This window comes from Tachypleus tridentatus, chromosome 11, assembly GCF_004210375.1.
Source record: "Tachypleus tridentatus isolate NWPU-2018 chromosome 11, ASM421037v1, whole genome shotgun sequence".
In the NCBI taxonomy this organism is placed as follows: domain Eukaryota; kingdom Metazoa; phylum Arthropoda; class Merostomata; order Xiphosura; family Limulidae; genus Tachypleus; species Tachypleus tridentatus.
Window position 1 is genome coordinate 61,921,446 of NC_134835.1, and position 25,249 is coordinate 61,946,694.

A 25,249-nucleotide genomic window follows, 5' to 3' on the forward strand; every position below is an offset into this window, starting at 1 on the left:
GTAAACGATAACACATACTTACTAGAAATGTTGCATTTCGATGATATGTCTTATTAATTCTCTCTGATTTTAAAGAATAAGTGAGAATTGTCTCATTATTGGAATTGTTTATAGGTGCTACTGAGGCCCATATGTTTTGTGATATGAGGGCTTTCAAACGAATTTCCGCGGTGGTGCCGCGTATCTACTTGATTATATCCTAGAAGTTGTGGATATGTTTTAGAAAAAAACTACCTGTACTCCATTTTACCAAAGATGTTGTAGAGAGCCGTGAATAATGAACACCACAGATAAATGGGTTTCTTTTCTAAGACAAAAAGCCCTAAGGGGAACTCGATTTTAGCGATTTTACGAATATTCCAACATTTTGACAAGGTATATTTGCCGGACAAAAGTGCTAAGATAACAAACACTACGGCGAACGTGCAATTTGAGATCGTACAATACTCTATCATTCTTCTCATCAAAGAGTTTCTTTGACGGCAGTATTGTAAAATACTAGGTGTGTATTATTTATGGTGATAAAGCACATTTGAGTCTTTGTTCATGGAGATTAGAGTGCGCAGTATATTTCGGAGCACATTATATTCGGTATGTCACGATATTATTAATGTTAAAATGGTAAATTTTAATATTTGTTTTATATAAAGGATTTATTTACTTGAACTTTTATGTTACTGTTTTTGTAAGCAGGTGTTTTTCTAATTGTAATATATTGAGTTATGGTTATTTTATGTATAAATGATTTATATTGTACCTATGTTTTATCAAGTATTGTTTCATTGATGTTATTATATTTAAAGAGTTTTTGCACGGTGTAGCTTAAAGTTCGTTATTTATATACTGATATGATTTAGCTTTGTGTTTCTGGATGTATGTGAAAGGTTTCCTGTTTATAACCCTCAGATTGTCCGTTGAAAACATAAATGAAAAAGAGAGATTTAAAAACTTGATTACCGTGCTACTAACATGATAATGAGAGGAAAGAGAAAACTGTAAGTTTCAAGTAACTTTGCTAAAGTAAAAGAAAGACTTATATTATTAAAAGTATAACAAATCGCGCTTGAAGATGAATAACTGGAACATTTTGTAAGAATAGTACCACAGCCTTCATGATAAGGGTTTAGTTTGTTTTGAATTTCCCGCAGAGCTACACGATAATTATCTGCGCTAGCCGTCCCTAATTTAGCAGTGTAAGACTAGAGGGAAGGCAACTAGTCATTACCACCCACCGCCAACTCTTGGGCTACTCTTTTACTAACGAATAGTGTTATTGACCGTCATATTGTAACTCCCCCACGGCTGAAAGAGCGAGAATTTTTGATGTGATAGAGATTCAAACCCGCAACCCTCAGATAACAAGTCGAGTGCCTTAACTGGCCATGCCGAGCTCATGATAAGGGAAGTCATCAATATCAATAACTATGTGGAGTTCATGTGACGAGAGTTTAGACAAAAATGAGGTTGCACTTCACTTGAATAAACTGAAGAAGCAGGGGGTGTTCTGAGTGAGATATGATGATAATAAATATGAGAGACGGCTTCCATTTAGTGAGCCAAAGATCGTAAACTGCAGAAGAAAAACTATTCACATCAGTATCTACAACAGGAATGTGTTTTCTTATGGCAAAGCCATATCAAGCCATCTTCTGAATCCACCGCGGGGAATCGAAATCCTGATTTTAACGTTGTAAATCCGTAGACTTACCACTGTACTAGCGGTGGACTACAACAGGAAGACCTACAACAAATGGGAGTACAACTACTTCAGGATTTGTTTTAAACAACATCATGAAGTCATCTTCTTGCCTATTCTTAAATAATCAAAAATTATTAACGACAAGACACGGAAATAATCCAGTTAAAAAACAGATCTTTGAGTTAGTTTATTAATGTTAGGATTAGTTAACTATCATAAACTAAAGAAAATTAAGAATATCCTATCAACAAAAACTGCAATTAAAAAACAAATATTAGGTGAAAGCTATAGTATTAACAGGATATGGACCGACAGCAGAAACGTCCACACTAACACATACACACACCCTAAACAACTTGTTGAATGATCAGTGTGGCCATTGAAAGGCGCTCTCTAGAAAATCTGTAAGTGGGAAGGATGTCAAAACGTATTATCTTCACCAAATACTTGCCTATAAATCATACAAATACAACACTAACTGTATTTGTATTTCGCTAAATAGAACTTATCAAGATATTAATGGATTCCGAAACATAGTGACCAGTTCCCTTTAAGCTGCACGGTCGCACAACAATCAATCAAGAGTCGAGCACTTCATTATTTCAGCTGCGAACATCCTCAGTAACGATGAGGAATCTCAACACGTTGACGGCCTTAATAACCCTGGCAGTCGTTAGGTCTAAAAATATCCCCCCCTTAGAAAAAAGGCAAAAACAAATTGGCAGCACACATTGCCTTGGTACTTGTGTACATGAAAAATGAGGGGGAACATTGATAGCGTTATCCTGTTTTCATACGCAGCTTCAACTTATTTATAAATATTTCTTTGTTTAAATCATGCAAGTTTTATATAAATCTTGAGGGTAACCATTATGTTTTAACTTGCCTCGGTGGTAGTTCATCGGTAAGTCTTGAGGCTCCTAACGTTTAAAAAAACATCGAATTTTGATACTCGCGATAAGCAGAGCACAGACAGCGTAATATGTAACTTTATGCTTAACAAAACAAACATTTAAATTAATTCAAAATTTAATTTTCAAAGCTAAGTTTGAAAAGACAACCTGGTTATAATATTTGAATAAACTTCACGTGAGACTCGCTGGCGTAACATCATCTTGAAGAGTGTACATAGTTATTACTTTTTCTTGTAGGAATATTTTAATATTTTAAAACTTTATTGGTCAGATAGATCATCTAAGTAGTTGTTTGTTTGTTTTTCAATAGCTGTAGAAGGTAACTCAGATGTGAAAAGTTGTTTTGAAAATATGTTATTAGCTCATCAAGTAACGGACACCAAGGGTTAGATTTGCTGTACATACCATGCTAAACAACAAATTAACGTATTTTAATAATCCATTGGACAAAATAAACTTTTGTTCAAGAACAACTAAACTTTGTAGACTTTATAAAATACGTAAAAATACGAAGTTTGTGTAGTATTAGTATTAATATATTAAGTATGACACCAATATCGGTGTTCATTAATTTATTTCTTGCAACAGGGAAAAAGAAACAAGACTAATGAAAGTCCATTATTTGCACAGTTTTAATTATTGTGATGTTTGGAATAAACACGATAAAATAAAGATTATTTTCAATACGTTATAGCTTCAAGAAACTATTTATTCCGTTTTAGTTTTACACTCATAAAAGCAACAAGACGGTAACAATCACAGGTAGTTATTGTTATTTATTTCTTGTTACATAGTTTTTACGGTTAATACAAAAAAAATCTAGAGAGAAAGAAAAGTACTCGAAAAGCTCAGTCACAGTTTATTTGATTGGTCATAGTAAGTTTTTTCGAATTAATGCCATTGGTATCAAGGAAGTTAAATAGCTTATCGATGGTTTCATTAGGAAGCGTCCTCTTTCGGGCTAAAATCCAGCAAGACTCTGAGAATTAGGAAAAAATTATAATAATAAGCAATATTATTCGAAAAGTTGATTTATTGTATCAAATATACGAAATTATTTAAATACCATGAAACATTACAAACGACATTTAATATCAATATCCTTAAGTTATCACAGAATATAAAAGCACGTGAACTCAAACTGGTTGCTACGAAACCAAACAAAGTAAGGTTTTAGGTAAAAAAAAAGATCTTGAAGTTAAGACTTTATTTTAAAAATAACTAGTAGTGCACATTAAGCTTTATACGCCAGTGGTTTTGTATTCTGTGTAGATTAACCTGATATTATGGCGTAGTTGGTACTTTGGTTATTCTCATAACAAAATCAATTTGTATACAATAAAACAAGATGAACTTATTCGAGTGAGTGAGCACTGATCGTAATTTCAAATAATTTTGACAATGGATTCATGATCGGAAAACCGAAGTCTAATAATGAAGATGAAGACGGTTGATGAAACATAAAACATCCAAACGTTTCGGAATAGCTTATTCCATCTTCGGTGAAATCTGAAAATTGTGTTCCAAAAATGGTTATGAGCTAAAATTATAACTAGTTTACTTAGTTATTAAAAAAAGAGTAAATGGGCGGATAAAACAATGTATATATTTATGAGTAAACTGTCTTTAATGCATAGTTCAAGGTTTGAGGATCCTGAAGTGTTGAGAAATCGTTAAAAAAATATTGTAACCCGTAGCATCAGAATGTGAACGAATGAATGAATGGCCGAGCTTAGGTGATGGACGGTCGATTTTGTTAGGTACTTCTAAATGTTCACGGACGCTACTTTTTAATTCGTTATTTGTTTTAGTAACCTACGTAATCAATGAATGTAGAAGTTTAGGTGTTTTTTTTGGTTTGTTTTGAATTTCGCGCAAAGCTAGTCGTCCCTAATTTTGCAGTGTAAGACTAGAGGGAAGGCAGCTAGTCATCACAACCCACCGCCAACTCTTGGGCTACTCTTTTACCAACGAATAGTTGGAATGATCGTCACATTATGACGCCTCCACGACTGAAATGACGAACATATTTGGTGTGACGCGGATTCGAATCTGCGACCCTCAGATCACCAGAAGTTTAGGCACTTGCTTGATCTTTGTATTGAAGTAAGCGTTTAATGTGGACGCCAGGTCTATATATTATTCTGAGCTGAACTGGAAGGTAGATTTTTTTTTCTCTAATTAGAAAAGACAGTTGTTGTTTTTAATTTGTAGGGATTATGAACCTATAAAAGGAAGGGAAAATTTGGGGATGGCCATTATTTAATATGTGTTTATGTGGAAAGTTAACTTCTTTATGTAAAATAAAATAATTAGGACAAATTTTAAATTTTAAAAACACTGTTTAACAATGATATAACCAGATTATGTTTGGGAAAGTGGGAGATAAAATTATTGAAATTGGTGTAGAGGCCAGTAAAAATTATTTTATGATAAACAGAGGTAAAAAAGTGCTAATAACTCACAAAGTTCATTGGATTTAAAACTGTTCTAAATTTTCACAATTGAACTTAACTGTTGTGTATTATATAATCATTGTTTTATTCGTCCGTTTACTACTTCTCTTAATAACTAAGTAAACTCTGGCAACAGTTAAACTCTAATATTCCATCCTACAGTTTCTTACGGTGTTGTTAATAATAAAAAATAAGGTTTCTGACTCAAATATTTTCTACTATAGTCTCAGTTTAATTGAAAACCTACAGTCGTTAAAAGCGGGGTATATGATAGATGATTTGTTAGGTTGTTTAGGCTTAGAGATAGGCTAAAGTGTAATCATCACTTATCATATTTTATTTACGATTACCGACTTTCAGAAGCAACTTATCTAAATAAAGTTGATATTTTTATATAACTGTTTCGCGTTACACTTCATATTAAAAGATTGTTGTTACAATTCATTAATTCAGTAACCTAAGTTCAAAATATAGACTTATTCTTTCACATGAGAAAGGAATATATAAAATGTAACCACATTTAAACTGATTAATTTTTTTGGTCTCGAAAATATAGTATGTAAGTCTAAATTTTTCACCTAGTTGTCTGCTGTTAAGTTAAATTCATGGACGCAAATATAAGCATAAATGTTTTAAGACACTGCGATATATATAAATCCCTTCTGTTCACTTTTCCTGGGTCAGTAATTGTTACACTTATAAACCATTTGTCAGAAGCCGTTTCTCGATGGATTAGCGACAAGTTTGCGGACATCTAACGCTAAAATTCGAGGCGCTATTATCCATGGTGGAGAGAAAGCAGACAGCCATTCCCCCCCCCCTTTCATGACTCAGCAGTAAGCTTGGTTTGCATTTCCAGCAATGTTATACGAAGGCTACCTGCGTTAGCCGTCCCTAATTTAGCAGTGTTTAATTAGAGAGAAGGAAGCTAGTCAGCACCATTCATCGCTGACCTTTTGGCTGCTCTTTTACTAACAGATAGCGAGATTGATCGTAACGTTATACCGCTCCTAGTTCACTGGGTATTCGAACCCGCGAACCGCAAATTGCAAGTCGAGCACCCCTAACCACCAGACCTTGTCAGACTATCAGCAATGAATTTGAAGGTTCATAGCACTAGAATTGCAGGTGCGATTCTCCCTTATAAAACAAACAAACAAAGCATATTATACAGTTTTACAATAAAATTGCTAAATCCAACAACTGTGACAGAATGGACGTTACTTTTTATAAATAATATGTCTCACGTTAGTTGACTTACCTCTACGAAAAACCCCACCAATGCTGGTGCATGCATATACAACTGAATATGTGTTGTAATCAGTATCCAAGACCCAGTAATCCCCGGTGTTATAGGTAGAGTTACCTAGAGATAAAAATACAATCATTATTCAATGTCTCACAAACCATTCCATCTTATGACAGAATCACCTCACCTATTTTTTTATTAGTCAAACTTTTCAATGCCATAAGTAAGGTACACAAAAGCCCAATGTTGTCAACACGTGATAACTAATTTCAATTTTAACTCTGTTTTTTATTGTTTTTTATCTGCAAAGTATTTTACACAAGAAACTCTTAATGTGTTGTAATTTGCTAAAAATCAGCATTACAATAAATATAATTCTATGGGCTTTATCGACTTATTTATGTATAAAATACAGATGTAGGATTCGTTCAAAACCGTGTACTTATTATTTTGTGAACAGGCATTAAAACATTTCTACATATTCAGCTATGTTTCCCTTTATCACAACTTTTACTTCGCAATAATTTATCTTCGGTTCGTTTCAGAGATTGTTATAAACACCTTTTTCTTTACTATTGGTTTTATCCATCGTTTTAATGAGTTTACTCGTCTTAATTAGTAAAACTGTTATTTACACTGAACGCTCGTAAATGTTTCTCACTTTGGACACTATTATAAATACCATTACTGTATTTAGTTGTTTACTTTTCACGTAGGTTTATCAAATAAAATTACGTCAACGTGAACTTGTCTGTCTGACCTGCGTAAAAGAATTTCAAATAGTCCAGGATTTATCGATCTAACACATAATGTCTACAGGAAAGTGTAGCTTAAATGAAGTGCGTGAAAATGATAGAATAAGGAAAATTCAAGCGAAGGGCATTAAAAGTATAATAAGAATCTAATCAAAAACATCTTAAGTGTGAACATTTTTTTGTTTAACTTTAGATGTGATGGTGGGTAAAATAAAATACGAGGCCTAGCTAACTAATGTTTCTGAATTTCGTGCAAAGCTACTTGAGGTCTATCCGCGCTAGCCGTCCCTAATTTAGCAGTGTAAGACTATAAGGAAGGCAGCTAGTCATCACCACCCATCGCCAACTCTTAGGCTACTATTCTACCAACGAATAACGGAATTGTCCATCACATTATAACGCTCTCACGGCTCAAAAGGCGAGCATGTTTGGTGCGACGGGGATTCGAACCTGCGGCCCTCAGATTACGAGTCGAACGACTTAACCCACGTGGCCATGCAGGGCCAAAGAAAGAGATAGGAAGAAAATCAATAGAATTGGATACGTAAAATTTAAGGTAGTTCTCAATGGATTGCTTTGAAATGATGAAAATATATGGTAGATAGATTAACTACAGAAAGCGGAATATTACTAATATCTCTCCTGATGATAAAAACAATGTTTTATGCAGACTGTTTTATCGGCCACAAGACACACTATCGTGTGTGTTGATAATAAGACTTAGAAAAGTTACAATAATCGTAGATATGGCAAATAAAGTAAATAAAAGAACTAATATAGCTAAATAAGTAATATCATACTGTATAAAGAACTGATATTTAGCTAGCATTAACCATACATAATGAGAGCGTATATCAGTGGTGATTAATAGTCAGTAGTTCACTATCACCCTAACCAGTGTCGAAAATAATTATAAAGTCAAAATAAATGTTCTTAAAAGTAAAGTAAAACTTATAAACCCATAATCAATAGTAAAAACGTCGCTGATTTCCCATAAAAACTGAATGCTCTTTTTTTGTGTGTGTGTAAAATGCGATAGGAGGAACCTCGTTTGTGAAAAATGCGAGTGAGATTAATAGCTTTATCCAAGAAGGTTTGTCGTGTTGAACGCAATCTGTTCTACTTAATAAGTTGTAAATAGTAAACTTTGTGACATAACTAAAATACTAAGCCCTGTACGCTAATTAGCTATCTCAGGGGAGGGTGGAGAGGGGAATGTGTAAAAGAAGACGAGATCATATTGCTAATTTTGGTACCCCTTCCCTGAGGAAGCCAATCAGCTCGTGTGTTCAGAGTGCGGGCTTACTATATATATATAGTGCTGTGTAAAAGTGTCAGGACATAGTCAAAAATTAGATTCCAAGCTACTGTAAAAACAATGAAAGGTAATTCACAGATGACACATCAATTTTTCATTAATCTGAATATTTGTTGCAACATAAACAACTCATTGGAAGTGCTTAGGTTCAGCAGTTAATATTTTGCTTCAGTAACTGCAAACAATTTTTCAGGTTTGGTTTGTCTTAAATTTCGTGCAAAGCTACATGAGGGCTATCGAATTGTCTTTTAGGATTTTACTTCAACTGTCCTTGTATTTCCCCATAAAGTTTCTTTGTAAGTAGTTTCTGATTTGTCAAGTTTCTGATCTATCAAGTCCCAGATCTGCTCAATTGGGTTGATACCGAGGCTCTTTGAAGGCCATTGCGTCATTTGATTGGCTCGAGCAATTTCTTTCTTAGCTAAGTAATTTCTGTATAAGTTAGTTGAGTGTTTGATGTCATTATCTTTTTAATAGTAGAATACTTTACCAATAATGGTACTTGTGCTAGTCCATTATTCCATCTATTTTGCAAATAAATCCTGTCGCCTCAGCAGAAAAACACCCCTAAACTATTACACTCTCTCCCCCATGCTTCGTGATAGATACTATACATTGAAGTATCTTTTACCTTTCTTCTGCCCGATGTACAACCTAAACTTTGAAACAAATATTTCAAACTTGGACTCATCCGTCTATGATACTCTTTTCCGCTAGTCAACAGTTCAGATTTTGTATCTTTTTAGCAAATGTCAGTCTCCAGACAATATTTAGAAATCAAAATAAAGTTGTTGTTTTCTTAACTGCTACACGTCCAAATATTTCATTCTCTTTTAATCTTCTTGATACTGTTGATCTGGACCCTTTTCTGTCATTTGGTAGATGGTTGTTTATTTGATACTTGAGATAAGTGGCAGTCTTATTTCTGTTCTTAGGGCTGCATAAACGAAGATACTTAACATCAGCATTATTGAGTTTAGGTGTTTTGCTCTTTCTTTCCTATTTTCAAATTTACCTTTCTTGGTCTCATGATGTAAGGTGTACTGTACAATGTTTGGAGAGCGTTTCAAGTCTGCAGTGGTGTATGGGAGAGTCCAACCAACATAAAGTAAAACTTTTATGAGAACTCTCTGCTCTACTGACAATTCTCTACATTTTTTGGGCCAAGGCATGACAACAGAATTTAATATATAGTGTTAAACACTGTTTTTATCAAGGTTTATTTGTGGATAACTATTAAACTGATATATTCTAACATATAATGGCACTACATACCTGTTCCTTGTTAGCTTCTTTTCACATAGTTAAGACATTACATGAGGCATCACGACTGTTATTTCAGACCCTAAATTTGATTAATATACTCATTCGACCAGAACCCTTATGGTACAGCTATATGGAAATTATAATGAATTATATGTATTCTTACCTTGATTGTCAACACCCATCAGTGAAGCATTACCATAATGTTGCAATTTACATTCTGTTATTACGTCGAATAATTAGCTCCATAAAATGGAAAGAGTGACAAAATATTCTCTTGTCCTATCATTTTTGCAAAGTACTGTATATATTAGAGTTTAGCTTGTTCAAATTGAAGGTATAAATATTAACGTCCCCGCCCCAAAGTACACCCTAACCTAACATTTCATAGCTGACTAAAGTAAACAAATTGTGCAAAATCAAGCTTGACCAGTAAAAAACCATTGGCTATAGGATAATGGATGGATAAGCAGGAAGTCACTCATTTATTATTTTTATTACAGATAATAAATGTTGACATAATTGAATCTGAACACGGATGACTTATGTAGGATCAGTTGTTAAAATATTGGTTTTGACATGTGGAAATCTTGTGGTTTTCTTGTTTTATTTATTGTATGATATTGCCCCCTCTAGGTCAACTTAAACCTACAGACTTGTTTCGTGTGCGTGGTAAAAATGTATGTTGGTTTTTTTGTTTATTGAATTTCGCACAAAGCTACTCGAGGGTTATCTGTGTTAGCCGTCCCTAATTTAGGAGTGTAAGACCAGAGGGAAGTCAGCTAGTCATCACCACTCACCGCCAACTCTTGGCTACTCTTTTACCAACGAATAGTGGGATTGACCGTACATTATAACGCCCCCACGGCTGAAAGGGCGAGCATGTTTGGCGCGACGGGGATGCGAACCCGTGACCCTCAAATTACGAGTCGCACGCCTCAACACGCTTGGCCATGCCGGGCCCATGTATGTTGGATTATGTTACAATAAATAATATTTCATGTCATTGAAAGTACTTGATTCATTACGTTTCAGTTATCGTCTCGTCCCTTTAAGGTTTAATTAGTTATGAATAAATCAGTGCAAAGAGTCCTTCTTCAGGACATGATTTTATTATAAATTGCTTAGTTAAACAATGAGCTAGCCGTCCCTAATTTAGGAGTGTAAGACCAGAGGGAAGGCAGCTAGTCATCACCACCCACCACCAACTCTTGGGCTACTCTTTTAACAACGAATAGTGGGATTGACCGTCACGTTATAAAACACCATGGCTGAAAGGGCGAGCATGTTTGGTTGACGGGGATTCGAACCCGTGACCATCGAATTACGAGTCGCGTTCCTTAACCATCTGTCCATGCCGGGCCCTACAGTGATAGAAACATTGAATAAACAAAAGCAGCAAATTAAAAGAAATAACCCAAACTTATTAATCAATAAGGAACTTCTACTTCCATATCAAATGTCTTCATTTAAAAACGCACCTTTTAAAACAAAATTCCCCAAACCTTTCCTTCTAATATCTCGCCAGAAGCCAAATAAATCAAACTGGTAAAATTAGTAGATTTCTCATTAATCAGGAATAGAATGCATGATGGTCAATAATATTATAACTAAATTTCAATTTAAACTCAAAGGATCATTGGCACCTATAACAGGTAGTGTGTTTTTAAACAAATTTCGCTTAGTTTTCTTTCTAAAAAAAATGCAAAACAGAACCAGTACAAGAAAAATATGAACAACATCCTAAAATGTTCGGTGTCTTTAGAGCCCTCTTACCTAAAGAAGTTCTTAGTTTTTAAGCAACTAGTATAAGATACCTAAGCCCCGCTATGGGTTAAAGATAACTCATAATTCACAGAGGGCCTAAATATACCAATCAAACTCCTTTGTTATCTCCATGCAATGCAGAACTATCTCAAAAGGGATCCGTCCCAGTAAAAAAAACAACAAAAAAACCTGTGGTATCCGATCATTTGTGCGACATTTGCTCCTGCTAGTTTGTGAGTGGGATTAGGGATGCAGTTTTAAACACAGCGCTCCAGGGTTCCGATTTACACAAAATTCGATGTCGAATTCAAATTAAACGACTCTAAAAACTACTGTTAGATTCCCATCATGCCTGTATAATTTTCCAGGCATATTTTAGACTCCCTTTATAAGGGGACTGTATCATACAAGTAAGGAGACCCTCTTGGTCACCCCGAGTCCGCCTGTTAGGTTTGGTCTTACTAATTTCAAACTGTGTAAAGAATTTTTAAGAAACAAATTAACAAACAGGACGCTAAAGACGATTCTGTTTAATGTTATTGTTTGGATTCCTTTGACTATATGTATGAAATAAGTTTCTGGTTTAAAACATTTTAAAAACAACAGAACTAAATAATGCCTTTACAATGACTTTCTCTGGAATGATAACTGATAAAAAGATAAAATAGGCGTATGTACATGTTCGCGCCCGCGTCGTGCTAAACATGCTCGCCCTCCCAGCCGTGGGGGCGTATAATGTGACGGTCAATCCCACTATTCGTTGGTAAAAGAGTAGCCAAGAGTTGGCGGTGAGTGGTGATGACTAGCTGCCTTCCCTCTAGTCTTACACTGCTAAATTAGGGACGGCTAGCACAGATAGCCCTCGAGTAGCTTTGTGCGAAATTCCAAAACAAACAAACAAACAAACAAGCGTATGTACATACTTGTCGGAAACTCGACTTTAAGCTTAGCTGGAACTTCCGGGTCCGGTGGATAGGCCTCTCCTTCTATTGCAATGATAATTTCGCCACTGCTCAATACATGAAATAGAAAACGACGTTAATTCATGTAATTAATTATTTTTCTATGAAATAATTAAAAATCATGAGGAATATAATTATGAATAATTATAAATATGAAAATAAGAATTAATTTTTTAGATAGTTCAATCTCAAGCTTCAAAATTTGTTTTTGTTTGTTTGTTTTTTAATTTTGCCCAAAGTTACACGAGGGACATTTGTGGTAGTCGTCCCTAATTTAGGGGTATAAAACTAGAGGAAAGGCAGTTAGTCAACATCACGAGCTGTTAATTTTTGGGCTACTCTTTTACCAACAAATAATTGGATTTACCGTCACATTATAACAGCTGAAAGGGCGAGCATTTTTGGTGTGACAAGGATTCGAACCCGCGACCCTCAGATTACGGGTCGAAAGCCATAACGACCTGGCCTCAAGCTACAAAAACACCTCTGTAGTTTTAATTAGATAGAAAAATTGTTTGCTTGTTCATTTATGGCAAAGCTACTAAGCTATCTGTAGTTGTCTCTAATAATTTTGAAATGCTGACCAGAGGTAAGACGACTAAACTAATCGGTAACATCAGCCACTAATTATTGCGATACTCTTTTATGAACAAATAGCAGGATTAAACGTAACATTATAAAATCCCTATGTTTGAAAGGACAGGAATGTATGGAATCGTGTTTAGATTCCATTTCCTGCAGTCGTGGGTCGAGTACACTAATTAGAATGTTATTACCTTTATATAGTTATACTTTCTATGGAAAAGAATCTATAAATACAAAAGTATATATAGATTAAGGCTACCATTTAGAACTGTTCATAACTCTGCTTTTACTAACTCCATGATCATAAATATTTAATTTAACTTTTCAAACTTATTTTGATGTATGTAAACATTGTTTAGTTACAGCAATTTAAATAATATGTCATTTTTCTTATATTTATCAACTGTTATTTCACAAGTAGAAGGTTTCCAATGTATATACACATAAACAGAATTTTATTTTGTATTTATTTTTTATGGTATTCCAAGTATAACTTTACTTCCACGTGATATGGTAGTTTTTAAGCTATAGATGTAACTATTGAGGCTGTTAAATTATTATTTTTATAAACCCTTGTTTATATAGCTGCCAATTCAACATCCAGTCTGCCTGGCATTGGGCTAGAGGCCTTGTTACAACGTGAAATAAAGTGTTATGAAAGTGCTATTAAACACTATTCTTACGAGATTCTAGTCAAGGAAAGACGACTGTAACTTAAATTATTATCGGTATTACTGTGATCTAAAGCTTGCGTAATGTACAAAGTCTTTGTTAAAGCTTATTTGTAATCATTCGTTTATGAGACGTCACCTTTATAATATATAACTTTTAATTCTGCAAAACATAGTCCTTTATAGGTGACATTACACAGCAGTAAGAACAGAGTTATTACTGGTGTTATAATGGTGTAATATCACATCTATTATTTGCACACAGATAATCTTTTGCCAGCTTAATCATTATAACTTTAGTGAATCTATCTAAGATTGTGCAGTAAGAAACAAAGTAGAGAAAAATAATTCGTCTTCTCAGTTGTGTGGACGTTTGACATAAAAAGAGAATTATTTAAAGCTTTAGTTACAACTTTGATAACCAATTGTGAAATGAATGTTTGAACATACGTTTGATTTGTTCTGAATATATTATTTTTAAAAAAGTAGATTGTGTGCTGTCCTTTTGTTGTTGACAGTTATCATCATCAAATCACAGACACCTAATACAAACAATTTGACCCTTTTACATACTTAGAAAACTGACAGTAGATTTTGCCATAAAGGTGCATTGTGGCGACTTTTTAAAGTATAGTAATCGCAGATTGTATTGTAATAATGAAGCAGAGAAGAACAATTCGTCTTGCAAATCGAATTCTAACGAGAATGAGCCAACTCGTATTAAATTTGGACGAACAAAGACGATTATTAAAAGTTCTTGATATAACCGTGATCATTAACTGTGTAAAAATCATTTGTAAAAATGATTGATTTATTCCGAATATTGTTTGCGTGCGGTCCGTTTACTGTTGAAATGTATCATTAACAAGTTACAGACACCTACTGTAAAGAATCCTACCCATACACACATATAAAAACCTGACAAATATTAAACAGTGAAGCACATTTATTCGTATTGAAAGTAAAGTCACGTGTTAACAAAGTCGGGGGCCTGGCATGGCCAAGCGCGTAAGGCGTGCGACTCGTAATCCGAGGGTCGCGGGTTTGCGCTCGCGTCGCGCTAAACATGCTCGCCCTCCCAGCCGTGGGGGCGTATAATGTGACGGTCAATCCCACTTTTCGTTGGTAAAAGAGTAGCCCAAGAGTTGGCGGTGAGTGGTGATGACTAGCTGCCTTCCCTCTAGTCTTACACTGCTAAATTAGGGACGGCTAGCACAGATAGCCCTCGAGTAGCTTTGTGCGAAATTCCAAAACAAACAAACAAACAAAGTCGGTTAAAGTAACGTTTATGTGATAATAATAATACGTTCGATTCGATATATATTATTATGATTACTATATCATACAAAACTCTCAGTCCATTTCGTCAAAATAGTTTTACTACGGTTTATTTAACCAACATCTTTGCAAATATAATATTTCATTAGTATCTTAACGACATTTGAAAGAAACGCTAAATAATAACAATAAGAAAAGATGAGATTAGAGAACCTTTCGATATCGATGGCTCGGTTGAAAACGCCAATCCTACCATTGTCTTTCATGACGTATTTGGCAGTAACACACTTTTGGTTGATCTGGAATGGAACTGGCATCTTGGCTATTTCATACCATGTACCTACGTACTTTTAAATGATAAATAATTATTTGCTTTCACACAAATGTAAAATATATTTATTTTCAAAGAACAATACATGTACTCCAAGGTAGACAAATATTTGTTTTTTACACAGTTTAAAAAAATATTCCCTTCCAAAGCACAATGCATATAACTTTATGCTGCGTAGTTAAGCAAATAAAGTAAACATAGTCGTTTAAAACAAAAACTGGTAATAATATATCAAAGTAAGTTTTATTTTTTACTGTTTGACTTTTTTTTTTCTTCAGGAGTTCAAAAGTGGACTGACAGGAAGACAAAATACAAGGGAAGACAGGTAGTACTAACAATTAAATTATGAATTTAATTGTCTGTATTGTTTAAGTTTCTTTTTTGGGAAATGGGTGGTACAGATATAAAAAAAAATTAGTAATTTTTTTCTTACTTTATCTGCTTGAAAACCTTTCTTGACAGGGGGATCAGGGCACCCAAGATCCACATTCTTTTTTAGAACATTAGTGAAGACCACAGGAGTCATTAGTAGGAGACATAATGGCTTCATGTTGACAAAAATTTAACGTGATGTGTGCCGAATATAATTTAACATTTAACAGTAGATACTCGGAGACAAACCTTTATAATGAGTTCTGAGGCAACTCTAATTATTACATAAGTATCTTTGATAATACTTGTTTATCTCTATTGTGTCCCAGTTTGTTAAGTGTACTTTTTCTCCAAGCGATAAAATATCACGTAATACTTATTGTTTGAAAATGGTTATATAACAACTTTGATAACGTGCTTATATAAGTGTGTGTAGTTACGTAATTCACTTTGTGTTTACTTAAAGGTTAATCACTTAAATAACAATTTAAAAATTTGTTTCTATGAATAATTTTAGTGAAAATATTTGTATTTTCATGTAAATTTATACGTGGAATAACTTTAATAGGTTGTGTAAAGGAATACCTTCTTATTACATTTACAATGTTTAGAAATGGGCACAGTATGAAAATAAGTGTGACAATATATAGGAGATGCTAAACATAAGAGAAAATCGTAAATTACATTACATGTACAATATGTGAAACCAGATCAACTGGACACCGGACATCTATATGCCTAAAAAATGATGAAGTAGGATATTTAGACACCATTTTGTTCAGTATAAAATAAATCAATAATTACAACAGATGTGTTCCATGTACAACACTATTTAAGCATATAAAAGACACCATAAATTACACTAAAATGGTTAACAGCCAAAAGATAAAAAACAACAATAACTCTGATATGTCAGAAAATTAAAGTAAAAGTAATTAAATAGATTTGAGCCTATTAAAATACCAGTTTAAATTTACTCCGTTATATGAACTGTGTGTAAATTGGTCTATTTTATTAACAGTTTAAACCTACTTTATTATATAATCTGTATTTACCTAGGTCTAATACATTACTAGTTTAATTTACTTCATTGTATGATAACATAAAACTATTGGCTATCGTTGGATTCAGCAGGGGGATGGTATGCAAGAGGGGGCATTTCCTCCCGGGCGCCAGATTTGGGAGATGCCAAAGTAAGAGCCACTTTATCCACAATTTAGCCGTTTCCATAGGATTAAGCTCACTAAAATGTTTTTTTTTTTATACTTGACATCAAATATTAGAATATCATCAAAAATATTTCGTATTACGTAAGGAAATCCCATAGTTTTTAGTGTCTGCTTAAATACATTAATATCTCACAGTTGATAGAAGATTTAGCAGTTTTATGAACACCTGACAATTTGAGGACATATTTTCAAGCTTTCGTCGTATTTTTGGTGGCCTAAATAATTCTAATTCATCCCATAATAATACCAATCACGAGAGTTGTGGCGCATTTTTATATTAATGCGGAGTATGATATACAACACATTGTTGCACAATCAGAGATCTTAATTAACTGATGATCAAAGTTCATAAAGTATAGGCCATAACTTCTAGATGTCTGGCAGCCATGCAAGGTGTCAGTCATATAATAAGTGCATGTGATCAAGTCGGAAAGGTGTTTGTTAGAGATTCCCATGGACTTTAATTGATTACCAGCAAGTACCCTTAATTTATTTCCGTAATTCATTTCATGACTCCTTAAAGTTCTATTCTTTACACGAGGACCAGGTGATCGTGAAAGTATAGTGAGAAACAGTATCGTGGTAGGCAACATGGTAGGCATGTAAGGCTAGAAGTACGAAAGTAAGAGTGCAAAGAGCAAATGGAGTTGAGATGATTTTTTTGAGGGGAAGCACCAAACACCATCTCTACACCACTGCATAAATGACGCCATTAAAGATGAAAGAGTTTAACTTTAATACCCTCTAACACTATTAGCTGTCTATATGTCAAGTTATCACCATATGTATACTACATTACAATGCGCAGAAAGCATAGCATTTTTGCTATCAGTAACACAATGTATTCTGTCAAATTTATTTTGTTCTGTACCTATACTTATATATACTTATATATTTATATAATAAGTACAAAGACATACATATAATTTACTTAATGTGTAAAACTTTAGAAATTCTGTATTCTGTTTGTTTGTTTGTTAAATTGTATGCAAGTTACTCGAGGACTATGTGTGCTAGCTATCTCTAGTTTAGAAGTGATGGACTAAATAAAGAGCAAGCAATTTCTCAACAGCTCCTACTCCAAACTCCTGGAGCACCCATTTGCTAATGAAAAGTAGCATAAACCATAACATTAATACGCCCCTAGGGCTAAAAGTGCGAGCATGTTCTTTAACGGAATTTGAATCCGCGATTTGAGTCCCCTAACTGCAAGACCATGTTAGGTCGTTTGTACTCTTTCAGTTCAGTTGACGCAGAGGCCTGACATGAATTGTTGGTTAGGATGCTCGACTTGTAGTGTGCTGGTCGCAGATTCAAATCTCGTTAACGAACATGCCTGCCCTTTCAGCAGTGGAAGCATTTTAATGTGACGGTCATTCGTTGGTAAAAGGGTAGAGGTGTGTGATGTTGACTAGCTGCCTTTCATCTAGTCTGTCACTGATAAATTAAGGTCAGCCAGTACAGATAGTCCCCGAGTAGGTTTGTTCGAAATTCACAATAAAAAGTGAATCTTGGCTACAGAGAGTTTAGAGTAAGTAACATAAATTCTCTTTATTTCAGCTGCATATGGGACCAGATTCTCTATAATTGGTCACCAAGCGTGTTTTCTATTTTTGCTTTTATTAAGGCTAACTTTTACAATGCTTATTCCATGTTTAATTTTTGTGCTAGGTTATGCTTGATCAAAATTGTTCCCAACTCAGCTTATTTTATTTAAGTCATCGTTAATAATCGATAGGCCTTAGATAATGTCAGTTCGGTTTCCATTAATAAAGGCGATGGGTAGTTATAGAAAAAGATGTTGCGAGTCTGTTTTTGTGTATGTCTTCCAATACATGTTTTAGAGGAAGCTGTTAATTCGTCAAACAGTTCTGTTTCACTCACATCAGTTTCCTCGCCAAAACTGTAGAAATTGATTTGAAGATACACACAGTGATCCAGTAAGACTGTAGAGCTTATTTTCGACCAGTCAGGAACAGTACAAGAAACTGAAAAATGATATTTGTTTTTGAAGTTGCCAAAAATCTCTGTGTGAAAGACTATAAGGGTGTTCCGATAGTTTTGCTAAATTTATTTATCTTGAGATTTTCTGGAGAATAAAACATAAGGTATGAAAATGTGATTTTCTTTTTTATGATTTAATATGTTGTTTCTGCGAAACTTTTCTATTAGATTTCCATTTCATCTGCAAATTATTTTGTGTTTATCCTGTATTTCTGTATTGATGAAAAAATATTTTGATTTTTTGGGGTTGACAAATAACATGGACATCTCACGATTATTATTTTGTAGCTGCTTAGTAGTGACATTCATTTCATACAATTAGTTGTATCATTTCGCATGAGATACAGATAATTTGCATTATATTGTATAAAAAAATCCCTTGAGTTTAAGTATATTAATTCTTAAACACCATTCTTAGCTCTATTATCATACCTTTGGCCTTGAAAGTTCTCCAACTTTTCTCATAACAGGTTTGGAATACTTGAACTAATTATCTTTCAGCTTCAAAAAATGTTCGTTTATACTGATCTCACCAGCCATAGATGCCCCAGTAGCTGTGAAAAATCAAATGCACATTGTTAACTGTTCTTTTTGGCTTATTTAAGGAATATAGTCGAGCACGGTTAAACATTACTTACTTTTCTCGAAGCACTCAACGAGTCTGGATTTTGTAGCACACTCATTGAATTAGCTTATCCTAGATACCCTTCTCTATATAGAACTTGTGGATTTTTTGTATAGTAATATGCAGGATCGAACAGGGGTAAATATTCAATAAATTTTAGAAATTTTCCGTGTTTAAGCGTGAAGAGCTCATATGACTTGGACGAAGAACAATAGTCAAAGTTGCATGAATTTTTACGAAGATAATACGTCTTTCAAGCGCAGATTGTCAATGCTTTATCTTTCGTTCAACGAGGCGCTTATTTCCGATAACAATTCTTTGCTTATTTTCAATCGATTGACTTGGTTTGCTTTGAATTTCGCGCAAAGTTACACGAGGGCTATCTGCGCTAGCTATCTCTAATTTAGCAGTGTAAGACTAGAGGAAAGGCAGCTAGTCATCATCACTCACCGTCAACTCTTGGACTACTCTTTTACCAACGAATAGTGGAATTGGCTGTCACATTATAACTCTTCCATAGCTGAAAGGGCGAGCATTTTTGGCGCGACGGGGAGTCAAACCCGCGACCCTGAGAATATGAGTCGAGTGCCTTAACCACCTGGCTATTCTGGCCCTTTTTCAGTCGAAATTATAATTCTTTTCATTAATTAAATGTCCCCACGTAATATGACAATATTTCAGGTAAACTTCAAATTGTTTCATTTAACGACAGTGAAAGGTTAACTGTGCTGAACATTTTCAATGGACATTGAACTATGTATGATTGAATATTGAATCTATTGTCTTGGAACCTCTTCATTGAGAAGTCAAAACTTATTCTGACCTCTCTTCTCTTGTTGTCTTTCAGACAAACAACTGTTTGCAACTTCACTAAACCCATTTTGACTGACAACTGTTGTTTTTCAATAGCATTTTATGTTTTATGATCAACCACCCCTCTTCTGTTAATCATTATTCTCTTCTAATTTTATCATTTAGTCTGTATACTCTTCTAGGTACTAACTCAAATTTGTAACTCGAGGTCTTTTAATTATATGACTTCTGTAGCTCCAGAATATGACATTTTTTATTATCTCTCTCTGATATTTTTAACTACAAAATTCTGTCTAATCGTAACACTTTGTCAAGACCAGTTTATTTTATGCTTAATAAAACAGTAGGCTTATTAGAAATACTACTAAGCGAAGTGTTACAAGCACTATATTAAGTTACTTCCGCTGGGCCATATGACCTTAAGTGTTAATCATGGGTAACCATCTCAGTTTGAATTGTCACTGGGGTACTTGTCACGTCATCTCTAATATGTTTACTGCTCTCATTACTATTGCACTAACTCGCTTATCGTCCACAGTTTTTACCTCTTCACCTAGTATAATATCATCATCTTACTGTAATACAGATTCTGTCATATCTGCTAATTTGTCATCATCAGGGGCTACTTCAGTTTCACCTGTGTTTCAGTTTCTTTAGACTTACTCTTGTTTTACTTGTCGATCGTTGTTTTATCATATATTTACTCATAGAGATAAGATCTAGAACCCCTTATGCTTTTTATCTATTAACTTGTATGATGGATTTACTGTTATATATCTATTTTAATGCCGATGTTTCTTTCAGTTAAATACATGTTTAAAAATGAAAGAAAGTTATACAATTAAATATGCATTTTGAAATTCTCACCTATTCAATAAATTGTAAAAGAGTGTAAGAATCGACCATATATGTACGTACAAAACCACTAGCGTATCGTCAGCATTGTTGTGCAAGCTGAAATTTCCAGAAACTCGCCTCGCGTTTATATATCATTGGTTTGTTACACTGTAATTATTATTAACGTTTTTAATCGAGAACTTGGGGTATTTAAACAGGAACGTTTATAGATTTTGTACATTACATACCATTTAATTTCAGCCTATTAACATTGGACAACAGTATTTTTACGAAGACATTATATAATTCCAGGTATGAAAAACTTACGTGTGATCAGCGAAGAGCTATGTAACTCCTGGTTAAGTGAATTATACGAATATCAACTCGAAATTAATTCCCTCCTTGTGAACCCTCGACAGGGTATAAACGAAATTCCGGATCATAAAGAAGACTCGATATGATTTTTAAGTTCGAAAAACTTGTGTATTTAAATCATTTAAATCATTGGTAGCAGTTCCAACAAACCAAGAAAATTATGTCTAATTGAGGAATTTAATAACTATGTAAGTGACGACCTCAAAACTTGCATGGATGAAAAGAAAGTTGAAACACTACTGGAAGCAGCTGCTTTTTCTGGTGATTGCACTTTAACAAATAAAAACACCTCATAAAAAGCATTTCCTACCATCTCAGCAAAAGCATATTTCTGTCCATCCGCTGAAGTTGAGAATTATCTTAAAAAATCCAGTTTCTTTAGTTCAAGATCTTCATATAATAGGGATAAAACTTCATCAAAATCATTAAGGCCTGCCTATCAATTTTGTAAAAAAAAAAAAAAAGCTGGTCGTGTTGTGTCCGATTGTTGGCATTCGAAAAGAAAAAAAAAAAAGAGGTAATACCCAGTGCGTTTCACCAGAACACCCGATTCTGTAGATTTGGCTACTGATAAAATGGCTGATGTAGTTAGAAAGAAATTTAGACATTCTATGTCTCTTGATTCTGTGTCTTTGACAAATGTCACTACTAATCCCATTCTCATTCGTATTTTACGTGATACTAGAGTGATTCAGTCATTGTTATTAGAGGGTTTATTATCTTTAGGTTTGAGTTCTGCCACTGGTGGTTCTGCTACTGTTCAGGGTATTGAGAGTAACTTTGTTACTGTTCCTCTTTATAATATCGAGTTAACATCAGACCTTGTTTCGGGACGAGTTGTGGTTGGAGTAAGAACTATTCTGCCAGTTAAGGGTGTATAATTATTCTTGGGAAATGATTTCGCAGGGGGAAAGTTGTTGCTAAACCCAAAATGGTTAGCGAGCCAATCACTTTTTCATCTAAGGATGATGTTATTGCTGAGAAGGATCCGGATATGTTTCTCTTCTGTGCTATGACTCAAGCTCAGGCTAAGAGATCAAGACAAAGACAAACAATAGACATGTATTCAGAGGATGATATTATAGATTTGTTCCAGACATTGCAAATATTTGTCTTACTGGCGATGCCTTGGTGAGTGACAATGATGGATGTGATGGATCTGGCTCAATTGGCAAAGGTTCGTTTGCTGGAGCAAACCGATCACCGAAAAAGAAAAGCATCTAAAGATCTCTTCACTATTTAAATATGCACTCCCAAAAGAGGAAGTGGAGAAATCTTCAAATGGTTATTTTTGAAAAATGGTGTGCTTTTGAAAAAGTGGAGACAACCAGATGTACCAACTACAGAGGACTGGGCTGTAGTTTATCAAATCGCTATTCCAAAAGCGTATCATGCAGAAATATTGAGATTTGCCCATGAACTCCCAGTGGAAGGTCATTTAGGTGTAGATAACACATGTGACAAAATTATAAGACATTTCCTTTGGCCAAAAACTAGGCAAGATGTTTCTCAGTTTTGTAAACCTTGTCATACCTGTCAGTTGGTCGAAAAACCTAACAATGGAATTCTTGTCGCTCATTTGAAACTTATTCCATTTTTCGATAAAACCTCATTCGTGTGATTGCTAATTGTGTTGGGTCTATACCAAACACAGTTGTGTTGATGTACATGCTATGTTAATTTAAGATCATAAGGTTATTTGTATTGATTGTGTTATATGCTTTCATAATTATTGATTTGTATAATTATTTGACGCCCTCCGCTAGTTCAGCGGTATGTCTTCGGATTTACAACGCTAAAATCAGGGGTTCAATTCCCCTCGGTGGGCTGAGAAAAGGTCCTCCTATTTGGGGATTGTACAGTGGACTAACAACCTACTCACTTAAAAACCAGCCTGTTACAGAAACCGCAAGTGATTGCGGCCCTATGTTCCTTACGGAATTTAGTGGCACTATTATTATATTATATCATAATTATTTGACAATTTATCAATCATATTTAGTATACTGTTCACAATGTATATACATATATCTATATACAACTACAAATATTTTATTCCTTTGTGCCAAGATGCAGTTATTCAAGCGAATCCGTTTTCCATTCACCGAAATTACACTCATATAATCAACAAGAGCCTTCTTGTTTTGCCTATAGTACACACTTGATTTCTGCTTAAACGGACAATCTTAATTGAACTACTCATTACTGAGTTAATACTAGTCTTTCACCTTACTTCAAAACTACACGTTGTACTTTACCAATCATCAAGTTTAAATACAGTTAATTGTTGAACACTGCCAAGCCAATTAAACACCTTAAGAGGTGCATTACAACTGTTACATAAGATACTATCTTCCACTCCTAACTCTTGAGAAAGGTTAAGCAAATCATCCACTCTTATGAACTTTGAGCATAAGAAATTGAAATATTCATTGCTGTTTGTAGCTTTTCTATTGCAATAATTGTGTTACACTTAGTGTACAAAGTTTCTGTAGTAACACAATGGTTTATCAAAGAAGACAAGCAAGTATAATAATGAACAGCTGCTTGAAGAAAACGTATAGGATCTTGTTAACAGTGTGCTTCAAATGGATCATCAAGCTCATTACAAATACTAGTGCAATTCAAAGTTGTGCGATTAGTACTTTCATAAATCTTAATCAGTTGTTTAATAGATTCATTTGAGATTTTAATAAATTTGTTACGAATAGTTTTGCTATATAGAATGCACATTTTTCTATCTGTCTCTACAATTGACTTAATGCATACTAACTGACCATGAAAGTGGAATCGTTTATCTCTGTTAGATTGGCTAATGCCATTCAATAAAATCTGTAAAGTGAGAACTTCATTTTCCCTTGCAACTAAGCACAGATCCAGAGGTCCGGATCTTCCTTTTATAATGCAATAAATAAATAAATAAATAAAAGCAGAGTATTAACTAGAAATAAATATAAAATTAAAGATGTAAGTAATCAAAATATTATTATTATTTTCATGATTGATTTATGTCTGTATTCCTAGGCGAAAAGGGGGCCTGAACTTTCTCTAATATATAAACACTTAAAAATAGATTTAAGTGATATTTTTCTTACTAAATATTATGGTCCATCTAAAACCCTAGATGTTTGAAGGAGCCCTTTTGATCACTATGACTGTCAAACATCTACCCTAATCTCTCTCACACACCAAACATGCTCGCCCTTTCAGCCGTTGGGTTATTCAGTATGACGGTCAATCCCACTAAAGTGTGTGTTTTTGTATAGTAAAGCCACATCGGGCCGTCTACTGAGTCCACTGAGGGGAATCGAACCCCTGATTTTAGCGTTGTAAATCCGTAGACTTACCACTGTACCAGCGTGGGACCCAACTGAAAGAGTAGCTCAAAAGTTGGCAGTGGATTGTGATTAGTAACTGTCTTTTCTCTAGTCTTACACTGAAAATTAGGGACAGCTAGCGCAGATAGCTCTCTTGTAGCATTACGCGAAATTCTAAACTGATAAACAAACTCTCTCTTATCAGTGAAGAGCGCTTGAAAAAAATATGATTCCAGGGGTCACTTCGGGATCTTGATTCCAAGAGTCAATTCCGCAAATGAAGTTAAATGCTCTCAATGATAGCAGAATGTATTGATCATTGGAATTTCTTGTTGCTTGTTTTCAAATGGGAGTGGCAGGCAAAAACTAAGGAGAATTTTCAGGAATTTGTCTTAGAAAAGTTTCAAACGACAAAAAGTTTTATCTCCT

At 34.3% G+C, this 25,249-nt stretch overlaps 2 protein-coding genes across 3 annotated transcripts in view; one reads left to right on the forward strand and one right to left on the reverse strand.

Annotated features, from left to right (window-relative positions):
- Positions 1-3,301: 3,301 nt before the first annotated feature.
- LOC143232283 (apolipoprotein D-like) lies at positions 3,302-15,868 on the reverse strand. 2 transcript variants are annotated; one of them, XM_076467481.1, is made up of 5 exons: positions 15,682-15,862; positions 15,131-15,264; positions 12,345-12,430; positions 6,331-6,435; positions 3,302-3,592 (listed from the first exon to the last, which is right to left on the reverse strand). In XM_076467481.1, the coding sequence occupies exons 1-5, from the start codon at positions 15,796-15,798 to the stop codon at positions 3,462-3,464; spliced, it is 573 nt and encodes a 190-aa protein (XP_076323596.1). In that variant the 5' UTR covers positions 15,799-15,862; the 3' UTR covers positions 3,302-3,461. The 2 variants fall into 2 exon arrangements, with proteins under 2 accessions (XP_076323596.1, XP_076323597.1); XM_076467482.1 differs by lacking the exons at positions 3,302-3,592; positions 6,331-6,435 and adding an exon at positions 10,781-11,018 and having other exon boundaries at positions 15,682-15,868.
- LOC143232284 (uncharacterized) overlaps positions 15,262-25,249 on the forward strand; it is a 50,113-nt gene continuing 40,125 nt past the window's right edge. The window contains exon 1 of the mRNA XM_076467494.1: positions 15,262-15,573. The gene's annotated coding sequence lies outside the window, so the exon portion shown is untranslated. The remainder of the gene's footprint in view (positions 15,574-25,249) is intronic.